The sequence below is a fragment of the Herpailurus yagouaroundi genome, unplaced genomic scaffold, assembly GCF_014898765.1.
Source record: "Herpailurus yagouaroundi ecotype Mexico unplaced genomic scaffold, PumYag 182, whole genome shotgun sequence".
NCBI lineage: Eukaryota > Metazoa > Chordata > Mammalia > Carnivora > Felidae > Herpailurus > Herpailurus yagouaroundi.
In genome coordinates this window covers 48001328-48026016 of record NW_024412413.1, presented here as the reverse complement: position 1 = coordinate 48026016, position 24689 = coordinate 48001328, and the positions used below count along the sequence as shown (strand labels likewise).

Below are 24689 nucleotides of genomic sequence, written 5' to 3'. Positions count from 1 at the left end.
CACAGTTTCCCTCTCTGAAGGAACCACTACAATGAATTTATTGTGTATCTTTCCAGTTATACAGGCTTAATTTTTAAGAACACGAATGGCTTTCTACTACATGCATATCTGCCATTTGCTTCTATTTTTTGTTTATATCTTGGAGATCTTTTTTGTTGTTGTTGTTAATGTATAGAGAGTGGCATCATTGTTTTGGATGGCTGCATTCTAGTTAATTCTATACGATATTTTAACTAGTCCTCTTTTGAGTAGACCTTTACATTGTTTACATTTTTTTGTTATCAAAAACAATGATGCCATGACTATCCTTGTACTTACTCCTTTGACTTTTTAAGTGGACTTTTCAATGTTAATTATGATTTAGTACAAATAATGTTTTCTGAACTAATGCTGTTTTCAAAAACTGAGTTTTGCTAGACATTGATTTTGAGTTACTTTTGTCTCAGGAGGAATGTAATCATTTGCTTATGAAATTCTAACACATTCAGATGAAAATCACTTTTGCCCCAGTGTAGCACAGTTAATATCTTTAATGATCTGTAATCAATCTATGAATCTGATTATCCCGCTTCAACTAATCCGCCCTCTTTACCATGTAGTTTTATTTCAGAGGTGTTACTATAACAGAAAGAAGTCAAAGGAGAAGTGAGATGTGCTCTGGTTCATGGAGCTTTGGAAATACCTAGGTCTAGGTCAGTGTTTTTGAGAATAAGGTCCACAGATCATGGGTACCTGAGTCACTTGTGACATCTATTACACGTGGAGAGGGTGAGGCTCCACCCTTTCCTACTAAATCGGACTCAGTAGTGCTGAAGTTCTCAACCCAGGTCTTCACCCTAGAGTCTCATGTGGGTACTTTTAGCAAATACCAATGTCTTGGCCTTATCCCTGGAGATTCTGATTCTATTGGTCTACAGTGAATCCGGGCATCAGCATCCATGTAAAATTTTCCTGATTGACTTAATGGAATTGGATACAGGCAGTCACACATGTACCAAGCTCTGCTGGAAATTCTAGCACACAGCGATATTTGAAAATCACTGCCCAATCGAATGAAGATCCTATTTGTTCAGTATTTGAAGTAAACAGAGTATCAACTACAAAGCCAATATTTACCAACATGAGACTCGTTTTAGATAATACTCAGGTTATTTATGTTAGCCTAGAAGGGGGGGTGGTGGTTCTGCCCATCCCTGAGGAATTGGACTTTCTCCGGATGTCAAAAATAACAATGAGCCTGATCACTCTCTTCTCATTTCTCAGTGCGTCTCAAGTTTTTGCATGATCCAGATAATCTGCTTTTTTTTTTTTTCTTTTTAAAGACTTGCAGAGCATGAGTAAACCTTATTACGAGAAGTTAATAAACTTGACCTGTCCCGGCTCTGTGCTTAAAGATTTGAGGCAACGGGTCACCCTTTACCTAGAAGCCTGTTCTTGGAGATTTCATGTCAATTGTCTAGCAGTTTTATTCTTGGGATTTCTACTGCAATTTTCAAAAATTACCCCATTTATATCCTGGCTGCAATCGCTGTCATTTGACCCAAGAATAACTTTACCTCTGGTTATTTTTTATTCAGGAGTATGGATCAAATTGTGCTGGTGAGTTCTTTTTTTGGCTAGCAGAATGCAATATGCCGAGTGAGGGTTTATTCAGCGCGTGCACTAAAGCCAGAGTTAGGTCCTCCCCCATACAGCACATCCACCAATTGGGAGGGGACATGTAGAGCAAGGAAAGCTGGTGGTTTTTAATTTTTAGCCCAAACGTACTGAGTGCTTTGCTAGGCTCCGTGAAAGATGAATGACAAGACACTAATGACGATGATGAATACCAAAGATGAATGGCGAGACACTGACGCGTCCTGCAAGAGTGCACAGGCAGGGTGATTTTTGTTATTCCCTGCACGGTCACACATCTCATCTAACGTAAACCCTCTCTTTGAAAATCAAGGTATCGGGCAATTAAAAGGAAATCTATAGATTGTTGGTTAAATCAATTGAAAGAACATTTATTATGAAATGCAAGGTTATCCTCATCAGCACGTCAGGTCATTATCACCACAGGCCAGTGATCTTTTTCAGAATGTGGTCATAATCCTCATCTCTAGGACTATGTGAACCACAGGCACTGATTCGCCACAGTTTGGTAGCACTGTTAACTGGCCGGTCCTCACACAACCCCATGACCTTGATATGTCAGTCTTCATGCCATGCTCCCTCGGGCCCTGTCCACACCCCTGGCGTTACTATTTCATCTTGCTGTTGTATCTGCCCAGAACTTCCTTGCTCTCTTTTCCTTCTGGCTTTCTGGCCAGTCCAGCTCTGTTCAGCAATTTCCATACTGCTTATCCCAGGAAACCTCCTTAATATTTCAAACCAGGGTAACACACACACACACACACACACACACACACGCACACGCACACGCACACGCACACACACGCACACAGTGTTTACTTGCGACTTGAACTGTGGTTTGATGGAGTAAGTGAGACCTGCTACTTTAAGGCAAAATGTTACAGCCCTCAAGCCAAAGGCCTAATTGTGTCCACTGATAATATGCCAGTCTTTACGGATTTTGCCTGCTGTATGGTTGGTCTATTTTGCCTCAGCTGAAGCCAAGGCAGGTGTCTTTAGCTGTTAAAGCAGAGTGTGCAAATGAGCCGCTATTAGCAGAAGAGCTAAAAGCACTGCATCTCAAAACTTGGAGGCAGAATGGGTTTGTTGCCAGTTCTTTCTGTAAGAGAAAGTTGTGCGTTCAGCATCTGAGCCCTTCCCAGGGAGATGGCTTTTTCAGGAAGATTGCAACGTGCCTGGCTCATTTTCATCTCTGTACTGTACTTTCTAAATGAATGGAATGAAGCCATCGGATTCAACTATAGCTCTCCTTTAAACTCAATGGTAAGGGTTTAGAAATCCTTGTCAACTGGGAAAATCAAAGGGAGGTAAAATGAGATTGAGGGAGAGAGATGGAATCACATTGTGAAACCACTGTCCTGGCCAGAATGTCAGAATTTTTTTTTTTTAATTTTTATTTTTTTTCCCCATGAACCACGGTAAGATATGTATGGTTCCCCAAACAATTATTGGTTCTTTCACATAATGTGCTCTTTAATATTTAGTGTTCGTCTCTGTTCTATTCTATTCCATTCCATTAAAAATGCTGCTAGCAAGCCATTGAGATGATTTAAGAACCCAATAATGAGTTACAGCCCAGAGTTTGAAAAGCTTGAAATAGGATTTGGTTGAGTAAAATCAGTTTCTGGGGGAGTAATACTGAACAGAGAGATAGAACCTCCTCTCTTTTTCTGATATGGGAAAAACATCTCTATTCAGCCATATCCCTGGCCCCACATTAGTATCCCATTTGGTAGTTCACTGCCTTCTACACATGACACACAGGAAATAACATAGCCCAAATCAGTGCTTTTAAGTGCTTACCCGTCTAGGTGGCCCAGAATTACATTTGCCCTGAACGAATAGATTCGAGGCCGTCTGCAGGTGAAGCTGGAGGAGTTAATAGATATGCTCTAGTGCAGTGGTTCCTAAACTTTGCTGCATATTAGAACGGTCTGGAGAGCTTTAAAAACTCCTGATGCCCAGGTTTCATCAGACATCTATTGAATCCTAATGTCTGGGGGTGGGAGCCAGGCATCAGTATTTTTTAAAAAACCCTAGTGATTTCTGCTTCTGACAAAATTTAGGATCATTCACCCTTGTGCACAGAATACACAGCAAGCTGGCCATTTTAGCATTCTTGGCCCGAGTCAAACATCCTGCAGTTCTTCCGGGAGCTTGTTCAAAATGGAGACTCCTAGGTCGTAAGCCCCAGATATTCTGATTCCGTCAGCGTCTGGGAACCTGTAATTTAAATTTAAAGTACCTTTGAGGGCGCCTGGGTGGCTCAGTCGGTTAAGCGTCTGACTGTGGTTCAGGTCATGTTCTCGCGATTTGTGGGTTCGAGCCCCACGTCGGGCTCTGAGCTGACAGCTCAGGGCCTGGAGCCTGCTTTGGATTCTGTGTCTTCCTCTCTCTTGCCTCTCCCTCACTTGCACTCTGTCTCTCTCTCTGTCAAAAAACAAATAAACCCTAAAAACATCTAAAAAAATTAAGTACTTTTGATAATTCAGTGAAAGTTTGAGTAACATTGAGTGGCTGCTTTGATTCAATTCTTAGAACTGTGTGTAACCTTCAAACACTGACCTGCTGAGACTACCCATCGTGGCATTAACTCAAGTAGGGCTGGTTCTACCGTGCACTCTCTCTCCTATATACAGCAAGTGTGCATAGGTGAGCCAAGTTTCACTCACAGGATGACATTCTGTCTGTTCTGGGCACATCATGTGAGACTACAGGGGTAACTGACTCAGCCTGTAAAAGTTCAGCCAAGGGAGTGAAAACTGGCACAACCCGTGAATACCACCGTCTCCTTGATCATCTCTGTGTCGCACGGAGCAGCTGGAGATTTTACAGAGACCAAGGAGCCCCAGTGCCAGGGAATGCCTCTGGAAGAATTGAACAGCAGACCACAGGGCAGAAAGTCAATATTATACAACATCTATTTGATTTTACTTAGTGAGAGAAGATCACAGCTTACGTGAGCTAAGTATGGGGCTAGCCTTCCAACCAGTGCATCCAAAGGCAGAACTTGTATCTTAACAGCCACTTGACAATTGAGAGCTTGGTTAGTTGTATTAATGTCTGTTAACTGTAAGTGTTGCTAAATTGCTGGTGGGGTCTCCTCGTTGTAGAAGAAGTTTGAGGAATATCATGTTAAGATTCCAGGGCTTTAAGAAAACTGAAGAGTGCCCTTTCCTCAAATTTTACTCTTTTCTGACCACTTTTACTGGCCACCAAACACAGAAGGAAACTATTTTAGAGAAATAGAGATACAATGCAGCGATATAAAGTTTAGCCGTAAATATATTTGTACTTGTCTCTGAAAACGATTCGTGTGAGAAAAGATTTATAGTAATTTTTACAGATTCTTGAGGACAGGGACCATACCTACTCTTGCTTCTCGCTGTGTTCCCATGCTCAGCACAGCGCTTGGCATATAATATACACTCAATAGATCTTTTTTAAATAAGCAAATGCAAGACAGATGTAACAACAGCTTTAGTAACATTTCTTTTAGAGGAATGCATATAATTTCCCATTACCTATTTTTGTGCTTCTGGTGAGTAATTTTGAAGGGAAATATTTTTTTTTTCCTGGTCACCATGAAACGCCAGATAAAATGTTTCAGTTCAGTCTCAAGCCATAACATAAACACCCAATTAAGGCCATCACTTGACTCGGTGAAGGTCTGGAATTGTGCACCTGACTTGACTTAGAATGAGTGACATCTTCCAGGGTTGGTGATTGGAATGACTGGAATTTTCCAGGACAGGTTTGTTGCCAATACACAAAATAAGAGAGACTCTTCTGTCACAGCTCGTCTGGTAAATAACTGATGACAGGCCAGTTCAGGGAATTTTTAGTGTAACTGATACTATTTTGCACTCAATTGTTATTTCTATTTTCATGTGAGCAGAAATAAAACTATTTTATTTTTAATTTGACAAATTTAACCTGCAACATCAGAGCATATGCATTACCCCGGTAGCATGCATTTGGTCCTTCTGATTTTCCAGGCTAATGTAACTTGACTGTCCAACTTCAAAGCAAGGAAAGTTTAGGGACTAGCAGGTGAGAGCCCCAGCCCATCCAGCTCTGGTCTAGGGGTTTCCAGGTGCTTCAGAAGGACATGCTGATCTTCCTTCTCTCTGCCCTCTCACTCAGTTCCTCCTGGCCAGCCCTGAATCTTTGTGGCAGGGACCCTTCCTGAAGCAAGGCAAAGAAAAGGTTAGAAGGAAACTCCGATGGCCTTAAAGCCTATTTTGCTCAGAATGTGATCTGGGGACCCCTTGCCTCAAAGTCTCTAGGAGCAGGTTAAATACATTCAGTCCTGGACACCACCCCAGGTCTACTGAGTCAAAATCTCTGGGGGTGGTGTCTTGGGATCTGCATTTTTGGCAATATTGATTTTGAACAGTATCTAATGTGCACTGAGGTTTGAGAACATGTACTTTTTTCTGACAGGTGATTCTATGTAGGAAAGTCACCTGGCAAGAAGTAGGTATTTTGTGTCCTCCACAGTGCCTCCAGCCTTTGCCCCCACTCCTCGGGGGCCCCTGTGCTCCACTCACCAGCCCCGTCTGCCCTTAGGCGGAGCAGGTGTCCTGGCTGTGGCTCAGGACATCTGCCAGACATTTTCCGCCATCCCTGAACTTCCTGTTCTTCCCAGAAACGTTGGCACAGGCCAAGGACAGTCAGACAGTGGCGGAGGCGTGTGTCCAGTTGTCGGAGCTTGGACACTAGCCCCATGTGCAGACTGAATCAGCCCTCTCTGCTGGGGAAAGGAGCAAGAAGTCTGGTGAGTCAGTGCTGCCAGTCGGCAGAGAGGGCACCCAGTCGTGGGGTGGGCCATGGGGCGGTCAGGAAGGACCCCGCCTCTGGGGCGTGTCCCCCAGCTTCGAGGGCAGTGGCTTGGACCCTCTGCCTCGCTGCCTGATGCACAGACTTTATGTTCCTGGGGCCCAAGCTGCCTTTTCTGCTTTTTGAGAAAAAAACTACTTATGAGAGCAGTGGGGACGTGTCCACTGTGAGGTCCGAGAGGACCCCAGAGGCACCTGCAAAGGCTTCAGCCCCCCCCTGGCTCCATCGGTTCTCGCCTCCTTCAGAGGCTCCACATAAACCGAGCGAGAGATTGAAGTCAGAATGATGCCCACTATGGCCATGCAGGTCTGATTCAAGCGCCCTGGATGGCAGCCTCTGAACAGACTGGTGGCGATGCCCCTCTCCAATTCTGGAGCCTCTCGTGTGGTCAAAACCACAAATTCCCCCCTTCTCTTAGTTGTTGCTACTTTGCTATTAGTAATGAATTACTCAGTGGATGCCAAAGCCTTTTACCCCAGGGGTGAGAAAAAGGGGTTAAAAAAAATACGCATCCCAGAAAAGACTCCACTCTTTTCAAACTTCAGCGTTTAACACAGCAGCGTTAGGAGCCTGGTTAAGTGCTGGTTTGCTGAGCTTTACAGCCAATGGTTCTGATCCAGCAGGTCTGAGGTAGGGCCCAGAAATATGCATGTTAAATAAACAACTCAAGGAATTCAAGATGTAAAGTGCCTGTGGGTCCGCAGACTACACCTTGGGACACACTTGTCTAAATGCACATCAAGGAGTGAATACTTCCAGATTCGCTTAGAATGGTCGCGGATGTGGGTGGTGGGGAGAGAGGAGTCCAATATTCCAAACGCCTTGGAAAGGGGCAGAGGGTAAACACAGGTGCAAAACAGGCATTTGCACAAGTTTGACAAGGGGTAAGCCTTGGCATTATGAAAGATACACGTACAGGAAATGAAATCACATCATTCTATTCGTCCTCCATATCAACTCGCCCCTCAGAACCGTGCACGACTCGACCTTGTTTGAGCTCAGCTGTGACCAGAGGCCCCAGAGGCCTCTTCATCGCCAGCCATCCTGGCTTCTTCCTGCTGTGCTTTGAATATGAAGGTGACGCTGGAAGGGATTTGCTTTGAGAGTTGGGCCTGGCGACCTGATTCCTGTCCAAACACACTCTCTTCTCCCCCAAGGAGGCGTCGGGACCAGCGACACACCATCTTTATGCATCGAAGTAAACTTCAGCTCTCACTCGTCAATTTGGAACAGGTCAAACCCTTCTTGCTCATTTTTAGGACTTTCTTCAGAGGTGGAAACGCTTACTGCTTTTGATCCTCAGGACATCAGGGTAAGAAAATTAACTCATCACGTGGCATTTTCAACTAGGTCATTCTGAAACAGTATTCAGCTTTTAAATTCGGAGGAGGGGTGACAGGTAATTCTTTAAAAGTCCCTCCTGGCTTTATATCATCACAGACCTGTGTGTATGCCAGGCCATTTGTATCCTTTATCTGAATCCTTAGCCTACACCCCAGACCGCACTATTTTCTCACATCTTACCCTGTACTGCAACACCGTCCTCTACTCGCCTCCATGACCACCTGGTCATAGCAGATCCAGAAGACCCGGGATGTCACATCAAGTGAGTCTTCGAAAATGAGCGAAGGGTGACGTTATGCCATTGTGCTGGGTGATTTCATTCTTGATAGCAAGAGCGTCCTTACCACGTGCCAGGTACCGTTCGGAACGCTGTGCAAATATTAATTTATTTAATCCTCACAGAAGCCTGTGAGGTATATGAGTGGGGTGGTATTGTAAGTTCTCATCAGCGCGTTTTATGGATGAGGAAACTGAACGTAACAGGTTAAGTAAATCAGGCAGGCCATGCAGTTAGTGAGTGGTGGAGTAAGGATTTGAACTCCTCCTTTGTTCTGAGTCACTACCTATATTGTTTATCTAAGGAGGCAAAACCAAATCCAGGCCAAAAAGGCCTCAAAAAAAAAAAAATCCCAAATACCATTCTTTTTAAAAAATCCGTTTTCAAGGACATTTCAGAAAAGGAGACGGGATATGGCAACCTAATTTGAGACTGTCCTCAGTCTAAAGGCAGAGTCGTCTCACGGTTTTTATATGGTCTACGTATTCACTACTATATTCCAACAAACTGGCAGATTGCTAACAACGGCCCAGCACAACCACCAATTTTTATTCAGTGTGTGCCAGCAATGATCTCATTTAATGCGCTCCACATTGAAGGCCGCTTTAACCGCTTCTCTCCTAAATATTAACACACCGAAGAGAACCATCCTTCCACCATGACTTGTTCTCAGCACACTGTGTCCCGCAGGACCAGGGAGAACACCTGCATCTACTCTGAGGCATGAGAGAGACGACATACCCGCACGGCCTGGATGACAACTCACCTTCCTGGTTCCCGCTAGAATCTACTTCTGTTTGGAGAAAAGCATTCACCTTAGGAGTTTTGAGCCTGTATCATAATTCTGGCTCCTCTACTCATGGTCCAGGGCCGGTAACAACCTCTCTTTTTTCTCTCTTTTTTTAAAAAAATTTTCTAGTGTTTATTTATTTTTGAGAGACAGAGCATGAGCTAGGAGGTGGGGGAGCAGAGAGAGAGGGAGACACAGAATCCGAAGCAGGCTCCAGGCTCTGAGCTGTCAGCACAGAGCCCAACATGGGGCTTGAACTCACGAATTACGAGATCATGGCCGGAGCCTAAGTGCGAGGCTTAACTGACTGAGCCACCCAGGTGCTCCAGTTATAACCCCTCTGAATCTATTTCCTACCTTTCTCGTGTCTTGTTTTTGGGTTTTGTTTTTTTTTTTTGGATCCAAATGAAATATTTATGAAAATGGATAAACCATAAAGTGCTAGAAAAGACCAGGTACTAGGGGCGCCTGGGTGGCTCAATCCGGAAAGCCTCCTATTTTGCCTCAGATCACGATCTCACAGTTTGTGGGTTCGAGTCCCAAGTCGGGCTTTGTGCTGACAGCTCAGAGTCTGGAGCCTGCTTGGGATCTGTGTCTCCCTCTCTTTCTGCCCCTCCCCCACTCATGCTCTGTCTCTGTCTCTCAAAAATAAGTAAACGTTAAAAAAAAGAAAAGATCATACAATATTAAAGATGATTTTAATAAATATGATACTTTTTACTCTGGCATATTTATGTAAAGGCCAGTGACTCTCTGCCACTTAATTTAAGGTTGACTGCTGCTTCCCCTCCTTCGCCGCCCTGGCAGACTTCTTCAGAGCAGTAACTATGTCTTATTCATCGTTGCCTCTTAAGACTGTCTGGCACATAGTAGGTAATCAATAAATGTTCCTTGAATGAATGAATAAATAAAAGACATTTTCAAAGGAATTTTGAAGGTTCCCATCTAGGATGAGAGGAGTCCGTGGAGGGAAGAGTTATTCACAATACCTGCTTCAACCACATGGTCCATCGTAGGGAATCTTTTGTACACAGCCGTGCTCACAGAGCGGAAGATGAGCAGGGACGTGAGATTCACATAGCGCATCAGGGTCCTTCTGAGCAGGCGCCCGTGTTCGTCGCTTCCGTGAACACTGCTGGAGATGAGGAACATCAGCCTGTCTGGCCAGGGCAGGTTCACAAACTGGTTCCACCATCGGTTCACTACCAGAGTAACATAAAACCCTGTAAAATAACAGGAAGCTATAAAGCAATTTCTTATAGCAGACATGTTGTTGACACTGATGCTTTTAGCAGAATTTCAGCCTCTTTAGGGATCGGGGTGTAAAAATATGTTGTTATCCATACTTATGACTTTGCCTTCCAAAAAAAAAAATAAAAATGTAATTTGTGCCTGGCAATGTCATAGCACCCAGTAAGTGGGTGTTAGAATTCAAATATTGATGGCAAAAATGGGCAGTTAGTGAAGAGAAAGCTTGATTGTCTGATAGCAAATTATTACCTCAAACTTGTTTGGTGTTAATTTAGCGAAAGCAGCCCTGAGGGCAAACTTTATGGATGATTCTGGTTCTATTGCAAGCAGTGGCTTTTCAGGCATGCCTCTCAGCTTGGAAACACTCCCATGCAGAGTCATTGATGTCATCCGAACAGAGACAGTGTGGCTGCGTTCTGCGTGTGACCTATACTTACCAAGCACAAAGGTTACTGGAATTTGTTCAGCATATCTGTCACAGTAAATTGATAATTTTTCAAAGTAACGTTTTTGGGCTCCTGTAAGTAACAATCTGGAGCAAAAATAAAATGCACAGCCCTTTATGATATTATACTTCTGCACCTGCTTTGCAAGTGATATTCAGTGCAAACAATTAAGCACAAATAATTGTAATTTTTTTTAAGAAGCGATAATGCTTTTTTCTACCTAAGCTGATAGATCTCAAAAGCTTTTTAATTGTTGAATGTTTCAAGTACCAATGTTTTCAGTACATAAATGTTATTGGCCATTAGACAGTGGGATTTATTAACTTCCATTTACTTATATGTTTTTTAACTTTTATTTTTAAATACTTTATATTTAAACTTTTGTATGATGAATACATTGGATTTAGAGCAAAGTAACTCATTAAAGAGTCCAATTTTCAATTATTCATCAGGTATACTTTAAAAACGGGTGTCTTGATTAAGTGAACTACAGTTGTTAAGTAATTATGAGGATTAAATTATAACCCTAACCTTGACATCTTGATCTTACGAGTATGCTACTTAGCACATTCTTGATTATATGTGTTGTACTTCAAAGGCTATTATAACCGTTTATTTTAAAACCTGCAATTATTTAAAATATAAAATAACACATAACAACAAGGAGTAAAAATTTTTATTCCTGCATTTGGTGGGTTTGTGTTTGCATAATACAAATATCAAAATTTATATTATGCATCTCACCAAAACCCATTTTCTGGTATGAACTTAGGCTAAACCTAAGTTCATTTAAAGGAACTATTATTGATATTTATGTTACAGGGAGGGGATTTGCAGTCAGGAGAGACGTCCCAAGGCAGGGTAATCGTAATGGTCGAGATCTACAAGGAGAAGCAACGCAAAGAAATTTGCATAAATGGATGGTACAGCTGTTCCAAGGGAGGAAGAAATCCCTGGGAAACATCCATTACAACATATGTCAAAAGGCCTGTTTGAGTCAGTAGAATTTTGATAGAGGAAGCAGAGGGATGATGGGGTAACAGCGAGCCACCAATCAGATTGCGCATGAAGAGCTGGTAGTGACAAAGGAGTTTGGGGTGCAGGATGGGCTTGGAGTTCCTGCCTCAGCTTTGAGGAGGTTTCAGAAATTCTTATTCAGCTTGTTCTTATTCAGCTGCACAGGCCTGTCAAGGTCATGCCAATGACAAGTCACAGCCATAACAGTTTCTGACACTCAGATAGAAATGGTCCAAGAGGATTTAAAGGCAGAAAGCACAGACCTTAAGGTCAGACAAAGCCAGGTTTGAATCCCAGATCTGCCACTTACAAATTTGGACTTGGAACATATTTTTAAATCTCTCTGAGCCTCAGTTTTCTCACTTGTAAATGGGGACAATAAAGCCTATGTGTTAGGAATGTTATGAGGATTAAAGAATATATCATATATAAAACCACTGAACATACAGTGTCATACTTTTTCGATAATAAAGTGGTGGTTATTATTAACAACTGGCCAAAGGAAAAAATATTTAGCTAATAGCTCCGTAGAAAGTTTACTAGCTAAAAAGTACTAAAATGGTGATTTTTGTCGAATTCACCCCAAAATAAAAAGAGGTATACTCAAAAGTAATGAAGTCTGGTTTTGTCTCATGATTTTTGCTAAGTATCATTATTTGCTTAGAATAGAATTTTAAAACTTAGGATGATTAGTAGACATGAGAATGATGCTATAATTTTCTACAGGTATGTTTGACTTTCTTGATAAATTCAACCTATCGTGGTTGGTATACCTTCAATCAAGATTAAGAAGATATTTTGACGAGATTTTATAGCTGAACTTTACAAAAATGAAGAATGACTTGCACGACTGATCATTGTTATAAATGTAAGCACTCTTTGGTCTTTAGCAAAAATACGTGCATACAATTTTGTGGGGTATGAGCAAGATATTGAAGCAAGAGTGGAGGCCCCATGGAGGATTTCTGGCCACGACGCAGCTGCTCTGAGTGCTATTCAGAGTGCTATTGCAGCAGTAGCAGCAATAAACTCACATTAGTAAAAATAAACTAATGAGACAATTCTTCTGAAACGTCATGTGTCTTCCACTATTTCATATTCTGAAGCATTAGGTGATACAAAAATACATTGTCAAAATAACGTTGTACTTATAAGACACATCTGAAAAATTATTGGAGGTTTTTAAATAAAACCCCTGATGTCCCTTTACAGATATTTTGATATGCAGCAAAATAGCCCTTCCTATTCTATTTTTGACAATTATCAGCTGGCCAAATTACTCTCTCTCTTGGTCAAAGGGAGTCCCGTGGCTGCAAAGAAGAAGGTCGGTAAGAGCAATGATAATACGAAGTCGTTCATCAGTATGCGGGAGAGAAAGAACAAACTGAAGTGCATAGAAAAGGTGGAAATACAGCCTCAAAAACCTTTAGCTTTTCTATTTTAAGTTTTAAATTCCCCCAGAGTAGAAATGTATGCAATAAGTTTTAATTAAAAAAAAAACTAAACACAGATATCACATGTTTTCACTCCTACGTGGAATTTGAGAAACTTAACAGAGGACCGCAGGGAAAGGGAAGGAAAAATAAGTTACAAACAGAGGGGGAGGCAAACCGTAAGAGACTCTTAAGTACAAAGAACAAACTGAGGGTTGATGCGGGTGATGGTTGTGAAGGAGGGGAAAATGGGAGACAGGCATTGTGGAGGGCACTTGTTGGGACGAACACTGGATGTTGCATGTAAGCGATGAACCACGGGAAATCTACTCCCAAAGCCAGGACTACACTGTACACGCTGTATGTTAGCTAACTTGGCAATAAAGTATTTAAAAATAAATAAATGAAAATAAAATAAAATTAGTTAAAAAAAAAAAACCTCATAAAGCTTCCCATTTGCACTACTGGTAACATTTTATTTAGACTATAATTTTAGTCACACAAGTATTTCCTCAACATGATTTTGCTCAAATTTTCTGTCGATCTGACGGGCTTAGGTTGTGATGGTATAAAGAATAAACATCTTCTGTTGTGAACATAATGTACCCCGCACTCAGAGGGTAAAAATAAAATAAATTCGTTTTCAGGCCTCGGCACCACCCTGGAGGAGATCTTGTCATTCCAGGCAAAAGAAAGGAAAGTCACCTGATAGACACCCTTCACGGACATGTCAATTATGTAGGCAGTGGCTATAAGCTGCCAAGTCACAAATTCAAACTATCAATGACATAGCTGAGAGAGGCACTGATGATTATTTGTTCGTGGCCTTTGCCACTCAAAATCACCACTGAGTGAGGAGTTAAGTAATAAATCTGCCATTTTATGCCTCCGGCAAAATCCTGGCAGGGTGCCTAGTATCACATTGTGATCAATTCACATGGGGCTGGCATGAGGGCCACCTGGACATGATAGAGTCTACTTGAGATCCCTAAGCATGGGTTAAGTGTGGATTAAAATACCCTGAGATTGGGGCGCCTGGGTGGCGCAGTCGGTTGAGCATCCGACTTCAGCCAGGTCACGATCTCGCAGTCCGTGAGTTCGAGCCCCGCGTCAGGCTCTGGGCTGATGGCTCGGAGCCTGGAGCCTGTTTCTGATTCTGTGTCTCCCTCTCTCTCTGCCCCTCCCCCATTCATGCTCTGTCTCTCTCTGTCCCAAAAAATAAATAAACGTTGAAAAAAAAATTTAAAAAGAAAAATAAATAAATAAAATACCCTGAGATGAAGAATGCAAGAGAGGATCATGCAAAAGAGATTACATAAGGCAAAAGTCAGCGGCAACCCAAGGCTCAGATTTTTGAGACTGTATTCTTACATGATATTTGATGGCCGTTTAAGGAGACATGCAAAGGAAGGTACCTGTACACCAAACTTATTGCCGTGTAAAAAACAGCAAAGACAATAAATTCCCTGTACAGTAGTTTGTAGATGCTGCCTCTCCACTTGAGGAGTAACCTATGAAATCCAAAAAAAGTCGCATTTGCTACTTTACTGGAGTACGTGACAGTCATCTCGGATAGCTTTTCTATTTTTTTCTAGAAGAGCAAGAAGACAAAACACAAGTAAAAAGCAGTGCTTAAGATGGAGCATAAATCTGTGTCTCAAAGAAACCCAAGCCGGTCACCAGTCAACCATCTCCCCATTTTGCCTTTCTCTGTTTAAACCATTTGGAATTTGGAGATAACCAACGTCTCCATGTTAAATCTTTTAGTAGAAAAGGGGAGGAGAGTAGTCTCTGGAAAGAGTATTATTAGAACCCGGCTTAATTTATAAATATTATTTTCAGGTTTTATAGTCATGACTTAGTAATATTTGAATGAACGAATGAATATGATATATGAAATATGTTGTAGAATCACCCGTCATGTTATTTTCTTAACCCATGGGAAGATTCAGGGTACTGATACGCTATATTAATTGATATTTTCAAAGGCACTGGCCATACTTACTGTTTGGGTCTTTATCTGCTACAGTACGTAAAGAAGTGTTTATTTCACCCTTAAATTTCATAAGGGGAACTTAATGGCTCTCTTCTGAGAACTCAGGAGATATTGTTGAAAAGAAGCAAGACTCTTAAGAGAATTTAATTGATGGGTCACTTTTGGTGGTTTTAGTTGGATGTGGGTATCTCTCTAGCGGAGCTGCAAGTGCACGGTTGACACTGTACATTTCAAAAGGCAGGGCCACAGGGATAGTATACAGAAGGTGCACTTCCCTTTGGAAGTCATGCGTAAAAGGCTTAGGGAGGTTCACTTTCTGTTTGGAGCCGACCAAAATAAGGCCATTATTTAGGGCTCTCTCCACGTGGATCTGTTCCACAGATACGAGTAGAATGAGAATTGGACCCCTATGCCTCGTTTCAGTGAGTTCTCTGGCATTCATTGCTTTTCAACAAGACATCAAACATTCAGGTTCTGAGACGGCCCCGAACTAATCTTTGTTTGAAAATCCTGCACCACCACTTTCTAACATGGAGCATATACAGAGAAAATGAAATTTCTCGGAAATCTTTCTTGTTTCAAAAGAATCTCTGAGGGGAGTCTTCCAGAGCTACTTAGATGGAAATTATGGAGGTCTGAGGTAGAAGTGGGCAGATTTCTCATATAAAGTAGCCTGCAACCCACATTTTATCTAAACGGGAAGATGTTCTGTCTTTCTTCAGAGGTGGGAAAACAATCCAATTCTAATTTGCCTAGTTTCCCTAAAGAAATAAAACTCTGGCACTATATTCACAAACTTAAGCCTTCAGCATCACTGATTTTGGTAAAGAAACCAGGACTTTTGGCGTAAGTAAGTGGCATTACGAGAGGATGGGAATCATGCCACAGCCAGTTTCATTTTTCCATTTTACCTTGTCTATCTGTGTAATGTGAGTACAGTCAAAACTAGGAGAGAGGAGCCTAATAAATTAACCACATTTTATAATTTGTTCTCGTGGGCAGCATCATTTTAAATAACAGTCCTCCACTTTTTTTTCGTTTAACCATCCACCCTTCTATTTCGGCTATCAGAAAAATTAAGATCAGACAGAGTAGAGATCAGAATTAAAATGCATAGATATACTCTCTGTGCACTAACCTATTTCTTTGGTTTCAAGTCTCCGACGGGAAAGAAACTCTTCCAATTTCAGGCTCCCCCTGAAGAGGTGCCTTCGGGTCGGTGTTGCGTTCGGCTCCGCTCTTCACTCACGCACAGTCAGATTTTCTTTCCTTCCCTGGCCACCGAGAAGACCCAGAGGGTGACAAGTACAGGAGTTAAATGTTTTTCCACTTGTGGAGGCCTGTTTATGCCAATTTGCCCACTGATGACAGTTATAGCCGGGAACAAACAGAAGCAACAGCTGCTGATGTAGCTTTTTCCTCATCTATAATTATAACTCCACCTGCCGCCCAAAGTACCCCTTTGAATGAGAAGTCGGAGGTGACGTGAAGGAGATTGGGCCATTGAAGTACATTATTTTCATTTGGTTCTACCCTGGGATCAAGGAAGAGAGATCCATTTTCCCCTACAAGGTTCTGAAGAGGCTCCACTGGTCAAAAAAGGGAATTAGGACAGTCTGTGTGTGCTTAAAATGAAGAATGAGCTGTTGTGAAGCCATAAACTGGGGCAGATAAGAATTTCCTTTCATTTGAGAGGTATTGAGAATGCTCTCCCATTAAAAGCAACAAGCATACGTGTTTCAGTGTGCGTGTGGGCGCACGTGTGCGCGCGCATTTTAGCAGAGCATAGAAAATTATTATGTGTGATGGCTTAGTGTAGCGGAAAATAACACCCTGATTCATTCATTACGTTTGTTATCCTTCCATGTCAGCTAAGAAAAATTGTAAATTATTCAAAATGACTTCCATAGTTTCCTTCTTGAAAGAGAGAGTTCATTGGTATTCCTTAGATAATGAAATAAATAATTTCAGGGTCAATTCCTGGGGACTTTGCAATCTTCTAAAGTAATGTGTGCACCCAGCATTGCAACTTAAGCTTAACTAAAATGACTACCAAAAAACCCCATATATTTTTGTGAGGAAAGAAGAGTAAAAAGACACTCATTCTAAAATTGAGAATATATACATTTAAAAGGTGGTGTTTTTTTTTACAGCAGTCTTAAGTTTTATATGCATTTGCCTGGTTTCTTTATCAAACTATAAGCACCTTAGAGCAAAGAGTTATAGTGTCTGATTTTTTGCCCCCATCCCTGTTCATAGTTCCAGCATGAAGCCCTGTGTATAATGGATATTCAATATGCATCTGTCGTTTGATTATCACCTTGTCATTATGATACTTCTGTCAGTACATTTGGGGGAATTTATGAACATTTTATTTATTTATTTATTTATTTATTTATTTAAGTTTGTGAACATTTTGAAAGCACATATTTTCTATTTGGTTGCCGTGAAAAGTGGCTGGATAGACCTGACATTGCATTTATAAAGGTTTGCAAGACTAATCAATGTTATAGAGTTTGAGCAAATCTAAACCCAAGTGCTTATGAAATAGAAACGTGGGAGGTAGTTTTAAAAATTCTCACTTTTGGGGGCTCCTGGGTGGCTCAGTCAGTTAAGCAACCAACTCCTGATTTAGGTTCAGGCCATGATTTCACGGTTCACGAGAGCCCTGAGTTGGGCTCAGTGCTGACAGTGCAGAGCCTCCTTGGGATTCTCTCTCTCCCTTTCTCTCTGCCCCTCCCTGCCTCTCAAAATAAATAAGCATTAAAAAAAAAAAACCTCTCACGTTTGTGTCTCCTGTTGGATGTGTGGTTGGCCCTGAAACGTGGCATGATTCCCAGCAATCACGACTGCATAACTGGGGAGTCTGCCTCATCTTTGGGGCACTGTTGGCTGGTCTCACTTTTAAACAAGGTTAATGATGTTCATATTTCCCATCAGGCTCTTTTAAGGAATGACTAATTAATGGTTGAGAACGCACTCTAAATGCAAGTTAGTCAATAATGACTAGACTAAACGAACAAACTCTCATTATTGGGCTCTGAGTCTGGCGGCTATTTCTAACACATACCAAAAGATGCCATTCAGAAATGAACTCATTAGAGGGGACAAGCCACTATAGCTTATTTCAAAATATCCAAACAAATTGCAAAGTTAACTGTTTATATGATTTTTTGAAGAAAACTTTAAAGTCTCATGTTTAAAATAGACATATTCCAGATTCTGAAAGTAACATATGCTTATTAATAATTAAAACAACATATAGGGGCACCTAGGTGGCTCAGTTGGTTAAGCGGCCAACTTTGGCTGAGGTCATGATCTCACGGTTCGTGGGTCTGAGCCGTGGGTGTCTCTGTGCTGACAGCTCAGAGCCTGGAGCCTGCTTCAGATTCTATGTCTCCCTCTCTCTTTGCCCCTTCCCCATTCTCACTCTCTCTCTCAAAAATAAATAATAAAACATTTAAAAAAGTGAAAAAGCCCCACATTCATTTTAAACTCTTTTACTTGTATCATTGATGTGAGGAATCTTTGCTAAATTTCTTTTGAGTGCTTGGTTGAACATGGTCATGTGCACACGAAACTTTGCATTCAAGTAAGTTCCAAGTTTTGCTCAGTCGGAAGAGCACGCGACTCTTGATCTTGGGGTTGTGATTTTGAGCCCCACGTTGGGTGCAGAGAATACTTACAAATAAATATGCAAGACCAGAAATTGTTGTATTTTGGAGAATTTTATTCCGACTCTCAGATTTTTGGACATTACTAAATGGAGAACAATGAATCATAAATGTTTTTGCACAGGAAAAGGGCTTGAAAAAAATCTGTGTTGTAGAAAGGGGAGTCTGTGAGAAGAGTGTGTGATGTATTTGAGTGGGCAGGGACTATAGAGAGGGAACCAGTTTGGAGTTATTGTGGCTGTTGGTAGTGGGGTGGTGGGTGAGTGCAATGCAAAAGGATGGTGAGATAAAGTCCAGAGGAAAACTACCACTGGGGGGAGAAAAAGGAGGGCCGACTGAAGGGGGAGCCAAAGGACGAAAGAGAAGTCCGATATGCTCATGAAGAATGAGAACCACATAATATTTCGGATTTGTTCAAATGCCACAGTTCTTTGTAGGGCACCATGTAACTTTAAGATGTTTATCCTGCAAATAAAAACTTCTGATTAGAAAAAAATGGATGCAAAGTAAAATCACAAAGAGGAGCTCATGTGTGCATCAACAGTCAAGTTGTTGAATTATGTTTGATTAGCTAATCTTCAGTTTTTCTGTTAATAATTCTGTTAATAATGATTCTTCTGGCACTTACTCATTTTGCTATATGTTGGATCTCTGTAGAAAAAAGACGGTAGTCAGTGCCAAGGCCCAAGAAAAATTCATACAGTAAACTTCCAGTTGAGAACATTCATTCATTCATTTTTCCCCCCACATCAGAATACCTTGGTTCAGTTGGTTTGAGAACCACTCACGGTGATATTTTTCCCTACAATTTTTTATTGGCTCAGTGGTACTGTAAGCCTCTTGGGAACACCTGCCTTACTCTTTCTTATTTTTCCCCTATGTATTGGCTGCCATGATTGATGCCATAGCTGCGAAACGAGCAGCTGAGTGGGACAAGTCTTGTGTCTGTCCAGATGAATGGAGATTTCTGATATATGTTGTTGGTGATAGAACTCTGCCGAAAAAATCAAATCCAAGTGGGATTAATTAATTATTTTCTTTTTGAGTTCAGGGGACAAATAGAGAACTTCTAGGATGAGAAAGACTATTGAATTTTATTACAGATGAAGCTCTAAGCTCATAAGTGACTGGATATTTGAGGAGTCATCATAACTTTCCTTACACAGAGTAATTTCCAACTCAGCAAAACAAAATGCATTAGTTCAAATTTTGAAGGTTACCTTTTTCTAATGGGAGGTACAGATACTTTGTTCTATTTTAGGGATGAAAGCTCAGAGTCTAGAGAATTCTTACTATGGTACTTAAAGTGTATCCTGTGCTTTCTAATCAATATTTCTTAAATGGATGGTACCCCCGCTTAGCTCAGGTACATTCCTGATTGCTGAAGAAAAAACCCCCTGCAACATAGAACCAATTCAAAAACAGTTTCATTTTGCATGAAAAAGCACGCAAATCCAAGTAAGTTGTTTGTTCCAAACTGCTGAGAAATTGTTACTTCACCACTGCAATGGCCATCTGGAAATCATGTGGTAAATCATGTGGGTAAAGGGAAGATACAGGTAAATAGAAAAATTCTATGCATAAATATCTGGATACATCTAAGACACCCTTTTATCTGCGGTAAAATGCGCGTGTATATGAAAACCAGTTGTTGGTTCTGCTTCTCCCATAAAGTGGATTGCTCCTTAATGGCTACCGTGGGGAGAGTAGTGGGTTTGGATTAAGAGAATGAAGAAGGAACTTCAGTTTGTGCTCCATATAATTTTGTATTTTTAAAATACCATCCATATTTTCATATTTAATCATATGCAATAAAAAATCTTATCTTAAATTTATTCCTCCAGCCCAGATCTTACACCCAACTCCAGAATATCCTTAATATTCTCAACAATATCCCAAACCCTAAAGGCCTCAAACTGGGCCCCTGATCTTTTCCCTAAAACATGCTCCCCCTGCAACCTTTCATCTCCGTTGATGAAAATTCCTTCCTTCCAAAAGATAAAAAACCTAGGAGTCACTTTCATCTCCTCTTTTTCTTTCGTACCGCTGTCCAGTCTTCCACAAATCCATCCACAAATTCTCCACTGTCCAAATATACTCAGAATCTGTTATTTCATTCTCTTCTCACATCCTTGTCTCTTCCCTTCCCACCTCGCCAGAGCCACTATCATCACTCACCCAGCTTATTCTAGCAGCTTCCCAGCAGGCGTCCTTGATTTCCACTTGCTCCCTTCAATATCTGACAAAAAGGCGGAGTGCTCATACTAAAAGTAAGTCAGGTGAGTGGTGTCATTCCTCTGCCCAAAGCCCGTCTATGGCTCCCTGTTTCTCACAGTAAAAGCCCAAGTCCTTCAGTGGTCCACAAGGTCTTCATGACTTGCCCCATTTCCTCTCTGGTCTCATTTCCTATTACTCTCTCCTTTCCTTCCTCCAACATATCCAGCATTGTTCCATTCTAATGTTTAGGAATGGCTCGTCTTTCTGCCTGAAATGCCCTTCCTCCAGATATTTGAGTGGTTGTCTCCCTCATTCTTTCAAATCTTTGCTCAAATATTTTCTCAATGATCTGATAATCCTACTTAAAATTGAATACTGACCCAGCACACCTCTCTCTCCATTGCCCTCCTGACCCCCCCCTTATCCTTTTGTTTTTTTTATCCGTGCCATTTATCTCCTTTAAATATACCATCTAATTCACACATTTATTGTGTTTACTGTCTACGTATTTGTACTAAATTGGAAGTTTCATGAGGGCAGAGGGCCATCTGTTTTGTTCACTGATGAGAACAAAGTGCATCCAATGCCTAGTTCAATAAATATTTATTGAATGAATAAATCTAAAAAGACTAGAGGGATTTCCACTTTCTGTCATGTAAGTTTCATGAGAACAGATTCCATTATTTTGTAACTTGCTTTATATCTAATGCCCAGAAAAGTGTCTGGCATCAAATAGGTACTCAATAAATATTAGTGAAATGAGTAAGAGAACATACATTTTCACTCAGAATTTAGCCCATCTTTTTCATATAAATGGTTTTTATAGAATGAAAATGAAAAGACTCAGTATTTTTTCTGCAGCACTTTTACAGCGCACCAGAAAACTAAAGACTGATACCACTTAGGGACCTCTGAGTACCGACTTTGCATTCTCTCTGTACTGTGGGAAGCTACACCTGCATTGTGTGGCCACCTCTCTCCTGGGTTTCTCTATCCTTAGCTAAATAACTCAGGAATTTAGAGAATCGGGGTGTGAATGGCCTCTTTCAGGCATCCATCTGCCTACCTTTTATCTATTTTTTTTCTTTTCTTTTTTTTTCTTTTCTTTTCTTTTCTTTTACTGACCTCAAGGAGATTCAGACTAGGACACCACTGTCCATTAAATAACAATAAGGAAAGAGGCAGAAATAAATTGATTCCTTCTACTTCCTACTGACTTCTTCCATAGCATCATTTTGCTCCAGGCATGGGACTGAGCACTCACTTTGCTGGTGACAAATGCATTGCACAGCCATTAAAATAGCAGTGTAATGAAAGGATGAATACAGTAAATGTTCTTTGATGATGGTCTTGGTGGTGGTGATATCATTCTTGTGGCTCATAAGGTGCTTTGAGGTTCTTGACTTTGAATGCCCTTCTGGGATAGGGGATAGGCTTCTTGGTGAAGATTAAATTACAAAAGTCCTTTAGGGTAATTATAATGACTAAATCCAGTATCAGAGTAATAGAATATGAGGGGTGTCGATATTCAGATCCACTGATAAGGTGGTATTTCAGAGCATATTCTGATATATTTCAATATTTCTGTGGCACAAAAATGGAGTTAAATTGAGAATTAAGTATATCTCCTGTCTTCATTCCTTACCACCCTCTACATACTCTGATAGCTTGGGGATGACTCATGTTCATTCTCATCTGTTTTTCACATAGACTCATGATTAGACTAAATTAAAAACACAAAAATGAGTTGCATAAAAGCCAACTCATAGAACTCAGCCTCTACCAGACCTCATGGCATCCTATAAAAACATAAATCTTGCCTTCAGGAAAATGAAGTCTGTTTGTGTGTGGACAAGACTACAGATTCTCCCTTAGCACAGTATTATCTTGCTGTAAGAGGACTAAAGAAAAAGGTAAGCTATATACAGTTTCCTTTTCCTCATGGTACAACTAGGTGGGTGCTTCTTTCTCTTGGGCTTCCCTTCTGCAACCCTTTTAAAAAAAGTTTAATTTTGTTGGGGCATCTGGGTGGCTCAACTGATTAAGTATTCGACTTCAGCTCAAGTCATGATCTTGCAGTTCATGAGTTCAAGTCCTGTGTTGGGCTCTGTGCTGACAGCTTGGAGCCTGGAACATGCTTCGGATTCTGTGTCTCCCTCTCTCTCTGCCCCTCCCCAACTCGTGCTCTGTCTCTGTCTCTCTCTCAAAAATAAACATTAAAAAAAAACTTAAAAAAGGAAAAAAAAATAAAAAAGTTTAATTTTATTATATTTATCATTAGACTATTTACGAGAACTAGAATTGTTCTTTGCTAGCTTCTTCTGTTCTTTTGCTACAAAATTATATATTAACTTACCTTTGACCCAGTAATCCCATTTCCAAGAATCCACCCTGATGTATTCCTCCAATAATGCAAAAATGCATATGTACCAGGAAATTAATTAAAGCATTATTTGTAGCTGCAAAATGTTGGAAAGAACCTAAATGCTTTCACATAGGCAAGTGGTTGAATACACTATGGTCATCCACAAAATGGAATACTACACGCATGCAAAAAGGAATAAGAATGATCTTTATAAATTGATATGGGGTGACTTCCAGGATGCATTGGGTGAAAAAAGCAAATGCAAAAGAGTAGCTATAGCAAATAAGCACATGGAAAGAAAGATATTTACATCATTAGTCATTAGGAAAATGCACATCAAAACCACATTGAGATACACTTCACACCCACTAGGATGTGTTGGCAAGGATGTGGAGAGACTGGGACCCTTGTACATTGCTGGCGGGAACGTGAAATGATGCAGCTGCTCTGGAAAACAGTTTGGCATGAAACTGTCCAAAAGTTAGGCATGAAATTACCCTTAGGACCCAGCAACTCTACTTCTAGGTTTGTATTCAAAATATTGAAAACAGATATTCAAACCAATATTTGTACATGAATGTTCATGGCAGCACCATTCGCAATAGCGAAAAGGTGGAAACAACCCAAATGTTCATCAGCTGACAGACAGATAAACACAATGCAGTATATCCATGCAATGGAACACTTTTTAGCCAAAAAGAGAAGTGAAGTACTGACACATGCTATGATCTGGATGAATCTCAAATATATTATGTTAAGTGAAAGAAGTCAGATACAAAGTTCACACCTATTGTGTAATTCCATTTAGATTAAATATCCAGAATAGGTAAATCCACTGAGACAGAAAACAGATTAGTCACTGGCAGTGGCTGTGGAGAAGGAGGACTGGGGAGTACCTTCTCAACGTGTATGAGTGTTCTTTGAGGGGCAATGAAAATATTGTGGAACTAAACAGAGACGGTAGCTGTACAACATGTGAGTATGCTAAACACCAGTGAGTTGTACACCTTATTTTTTTTATTTTATTTTAAATGTTTGTTTATTTATTTAGTTTTGAGAGAGAGAGAGCAAGAAAGAGAGCATGTGTGCACGTGTGAGGGAGGATCAGAGAGAGCGGGAGAGAGAGAATCCCAAGCAGGCTCTGTACTGCCAGCACAGAGTCGGACATGGGGCTTGATCCCATGAACTGTGAGATCATGAACCTAGCTGAAATCAAGAGTCAGACAACTGAACCACCCAGGCACCTCAAACTTTACACTTAATTATTTTTTTCATCTTGGTTTTATTTTTGAGAGAGAGAGAGAGAGAGAGACAGAGAGAGAGACAGAGACAGAGACAGAGAGAATGGGGGAGGGCAGAGAGAGGAAAACCCAGAATCTGAAGTAGGCTCCAGGCTCTGTCT

At 41.0% G+C, this 24689-nt stretch overlaps 2 protein-coding genes and 1 non-coding gene across 7 annotated transcripts in view; 2 read left to right on the top strand and 1 right to left on the bottom strand.

Moving 5' to 3' along the window:
* The window catches only part of BEST3 (bestrophin 3), a 39641-nt gene extending 23125 nt beyond the window's left edge, over window positions 1-16516 (bottom strand). For 2 of the 5 annotated variants that reach the window (XM_040491440.1, XM_040491442.1), the window contains exons 1-3: window positions 14451-16516; window positions 10577-10671; window positions 9878-10111 (exon numbers count right to left, since the gene is read on the bottom strand). In XM_040491440.1, coding sequence (XP_040347374.1) covers window positions 9878-10111; window positions 10577-10671; window positions 14451-14602 — 481 coding nt within the window. In that variant the 5' untranslated portion in view covers window positions 14603-16516. The other 3 variants (XM_040491441.1, XM_040491444.1, XM_040491443.1) reach the window with 3 other exon arrangements.
* Window positions 1-24689, top strand: part of RAB3IP (RAB3A interacting protein) — a 143405-nt gene that overhangs the window by 42983 nt on the left and 75733 nt on the right. The window lies entirely within an intron of this gene.
* TRNAH-GUG (transfer RNA histidin (anticodon GUG)) lies at window positions 3891-3975 on the top strand. Its single transcript has one exon. It is a non-coding gene; the product is annotated as a tRNA-His (tRNA).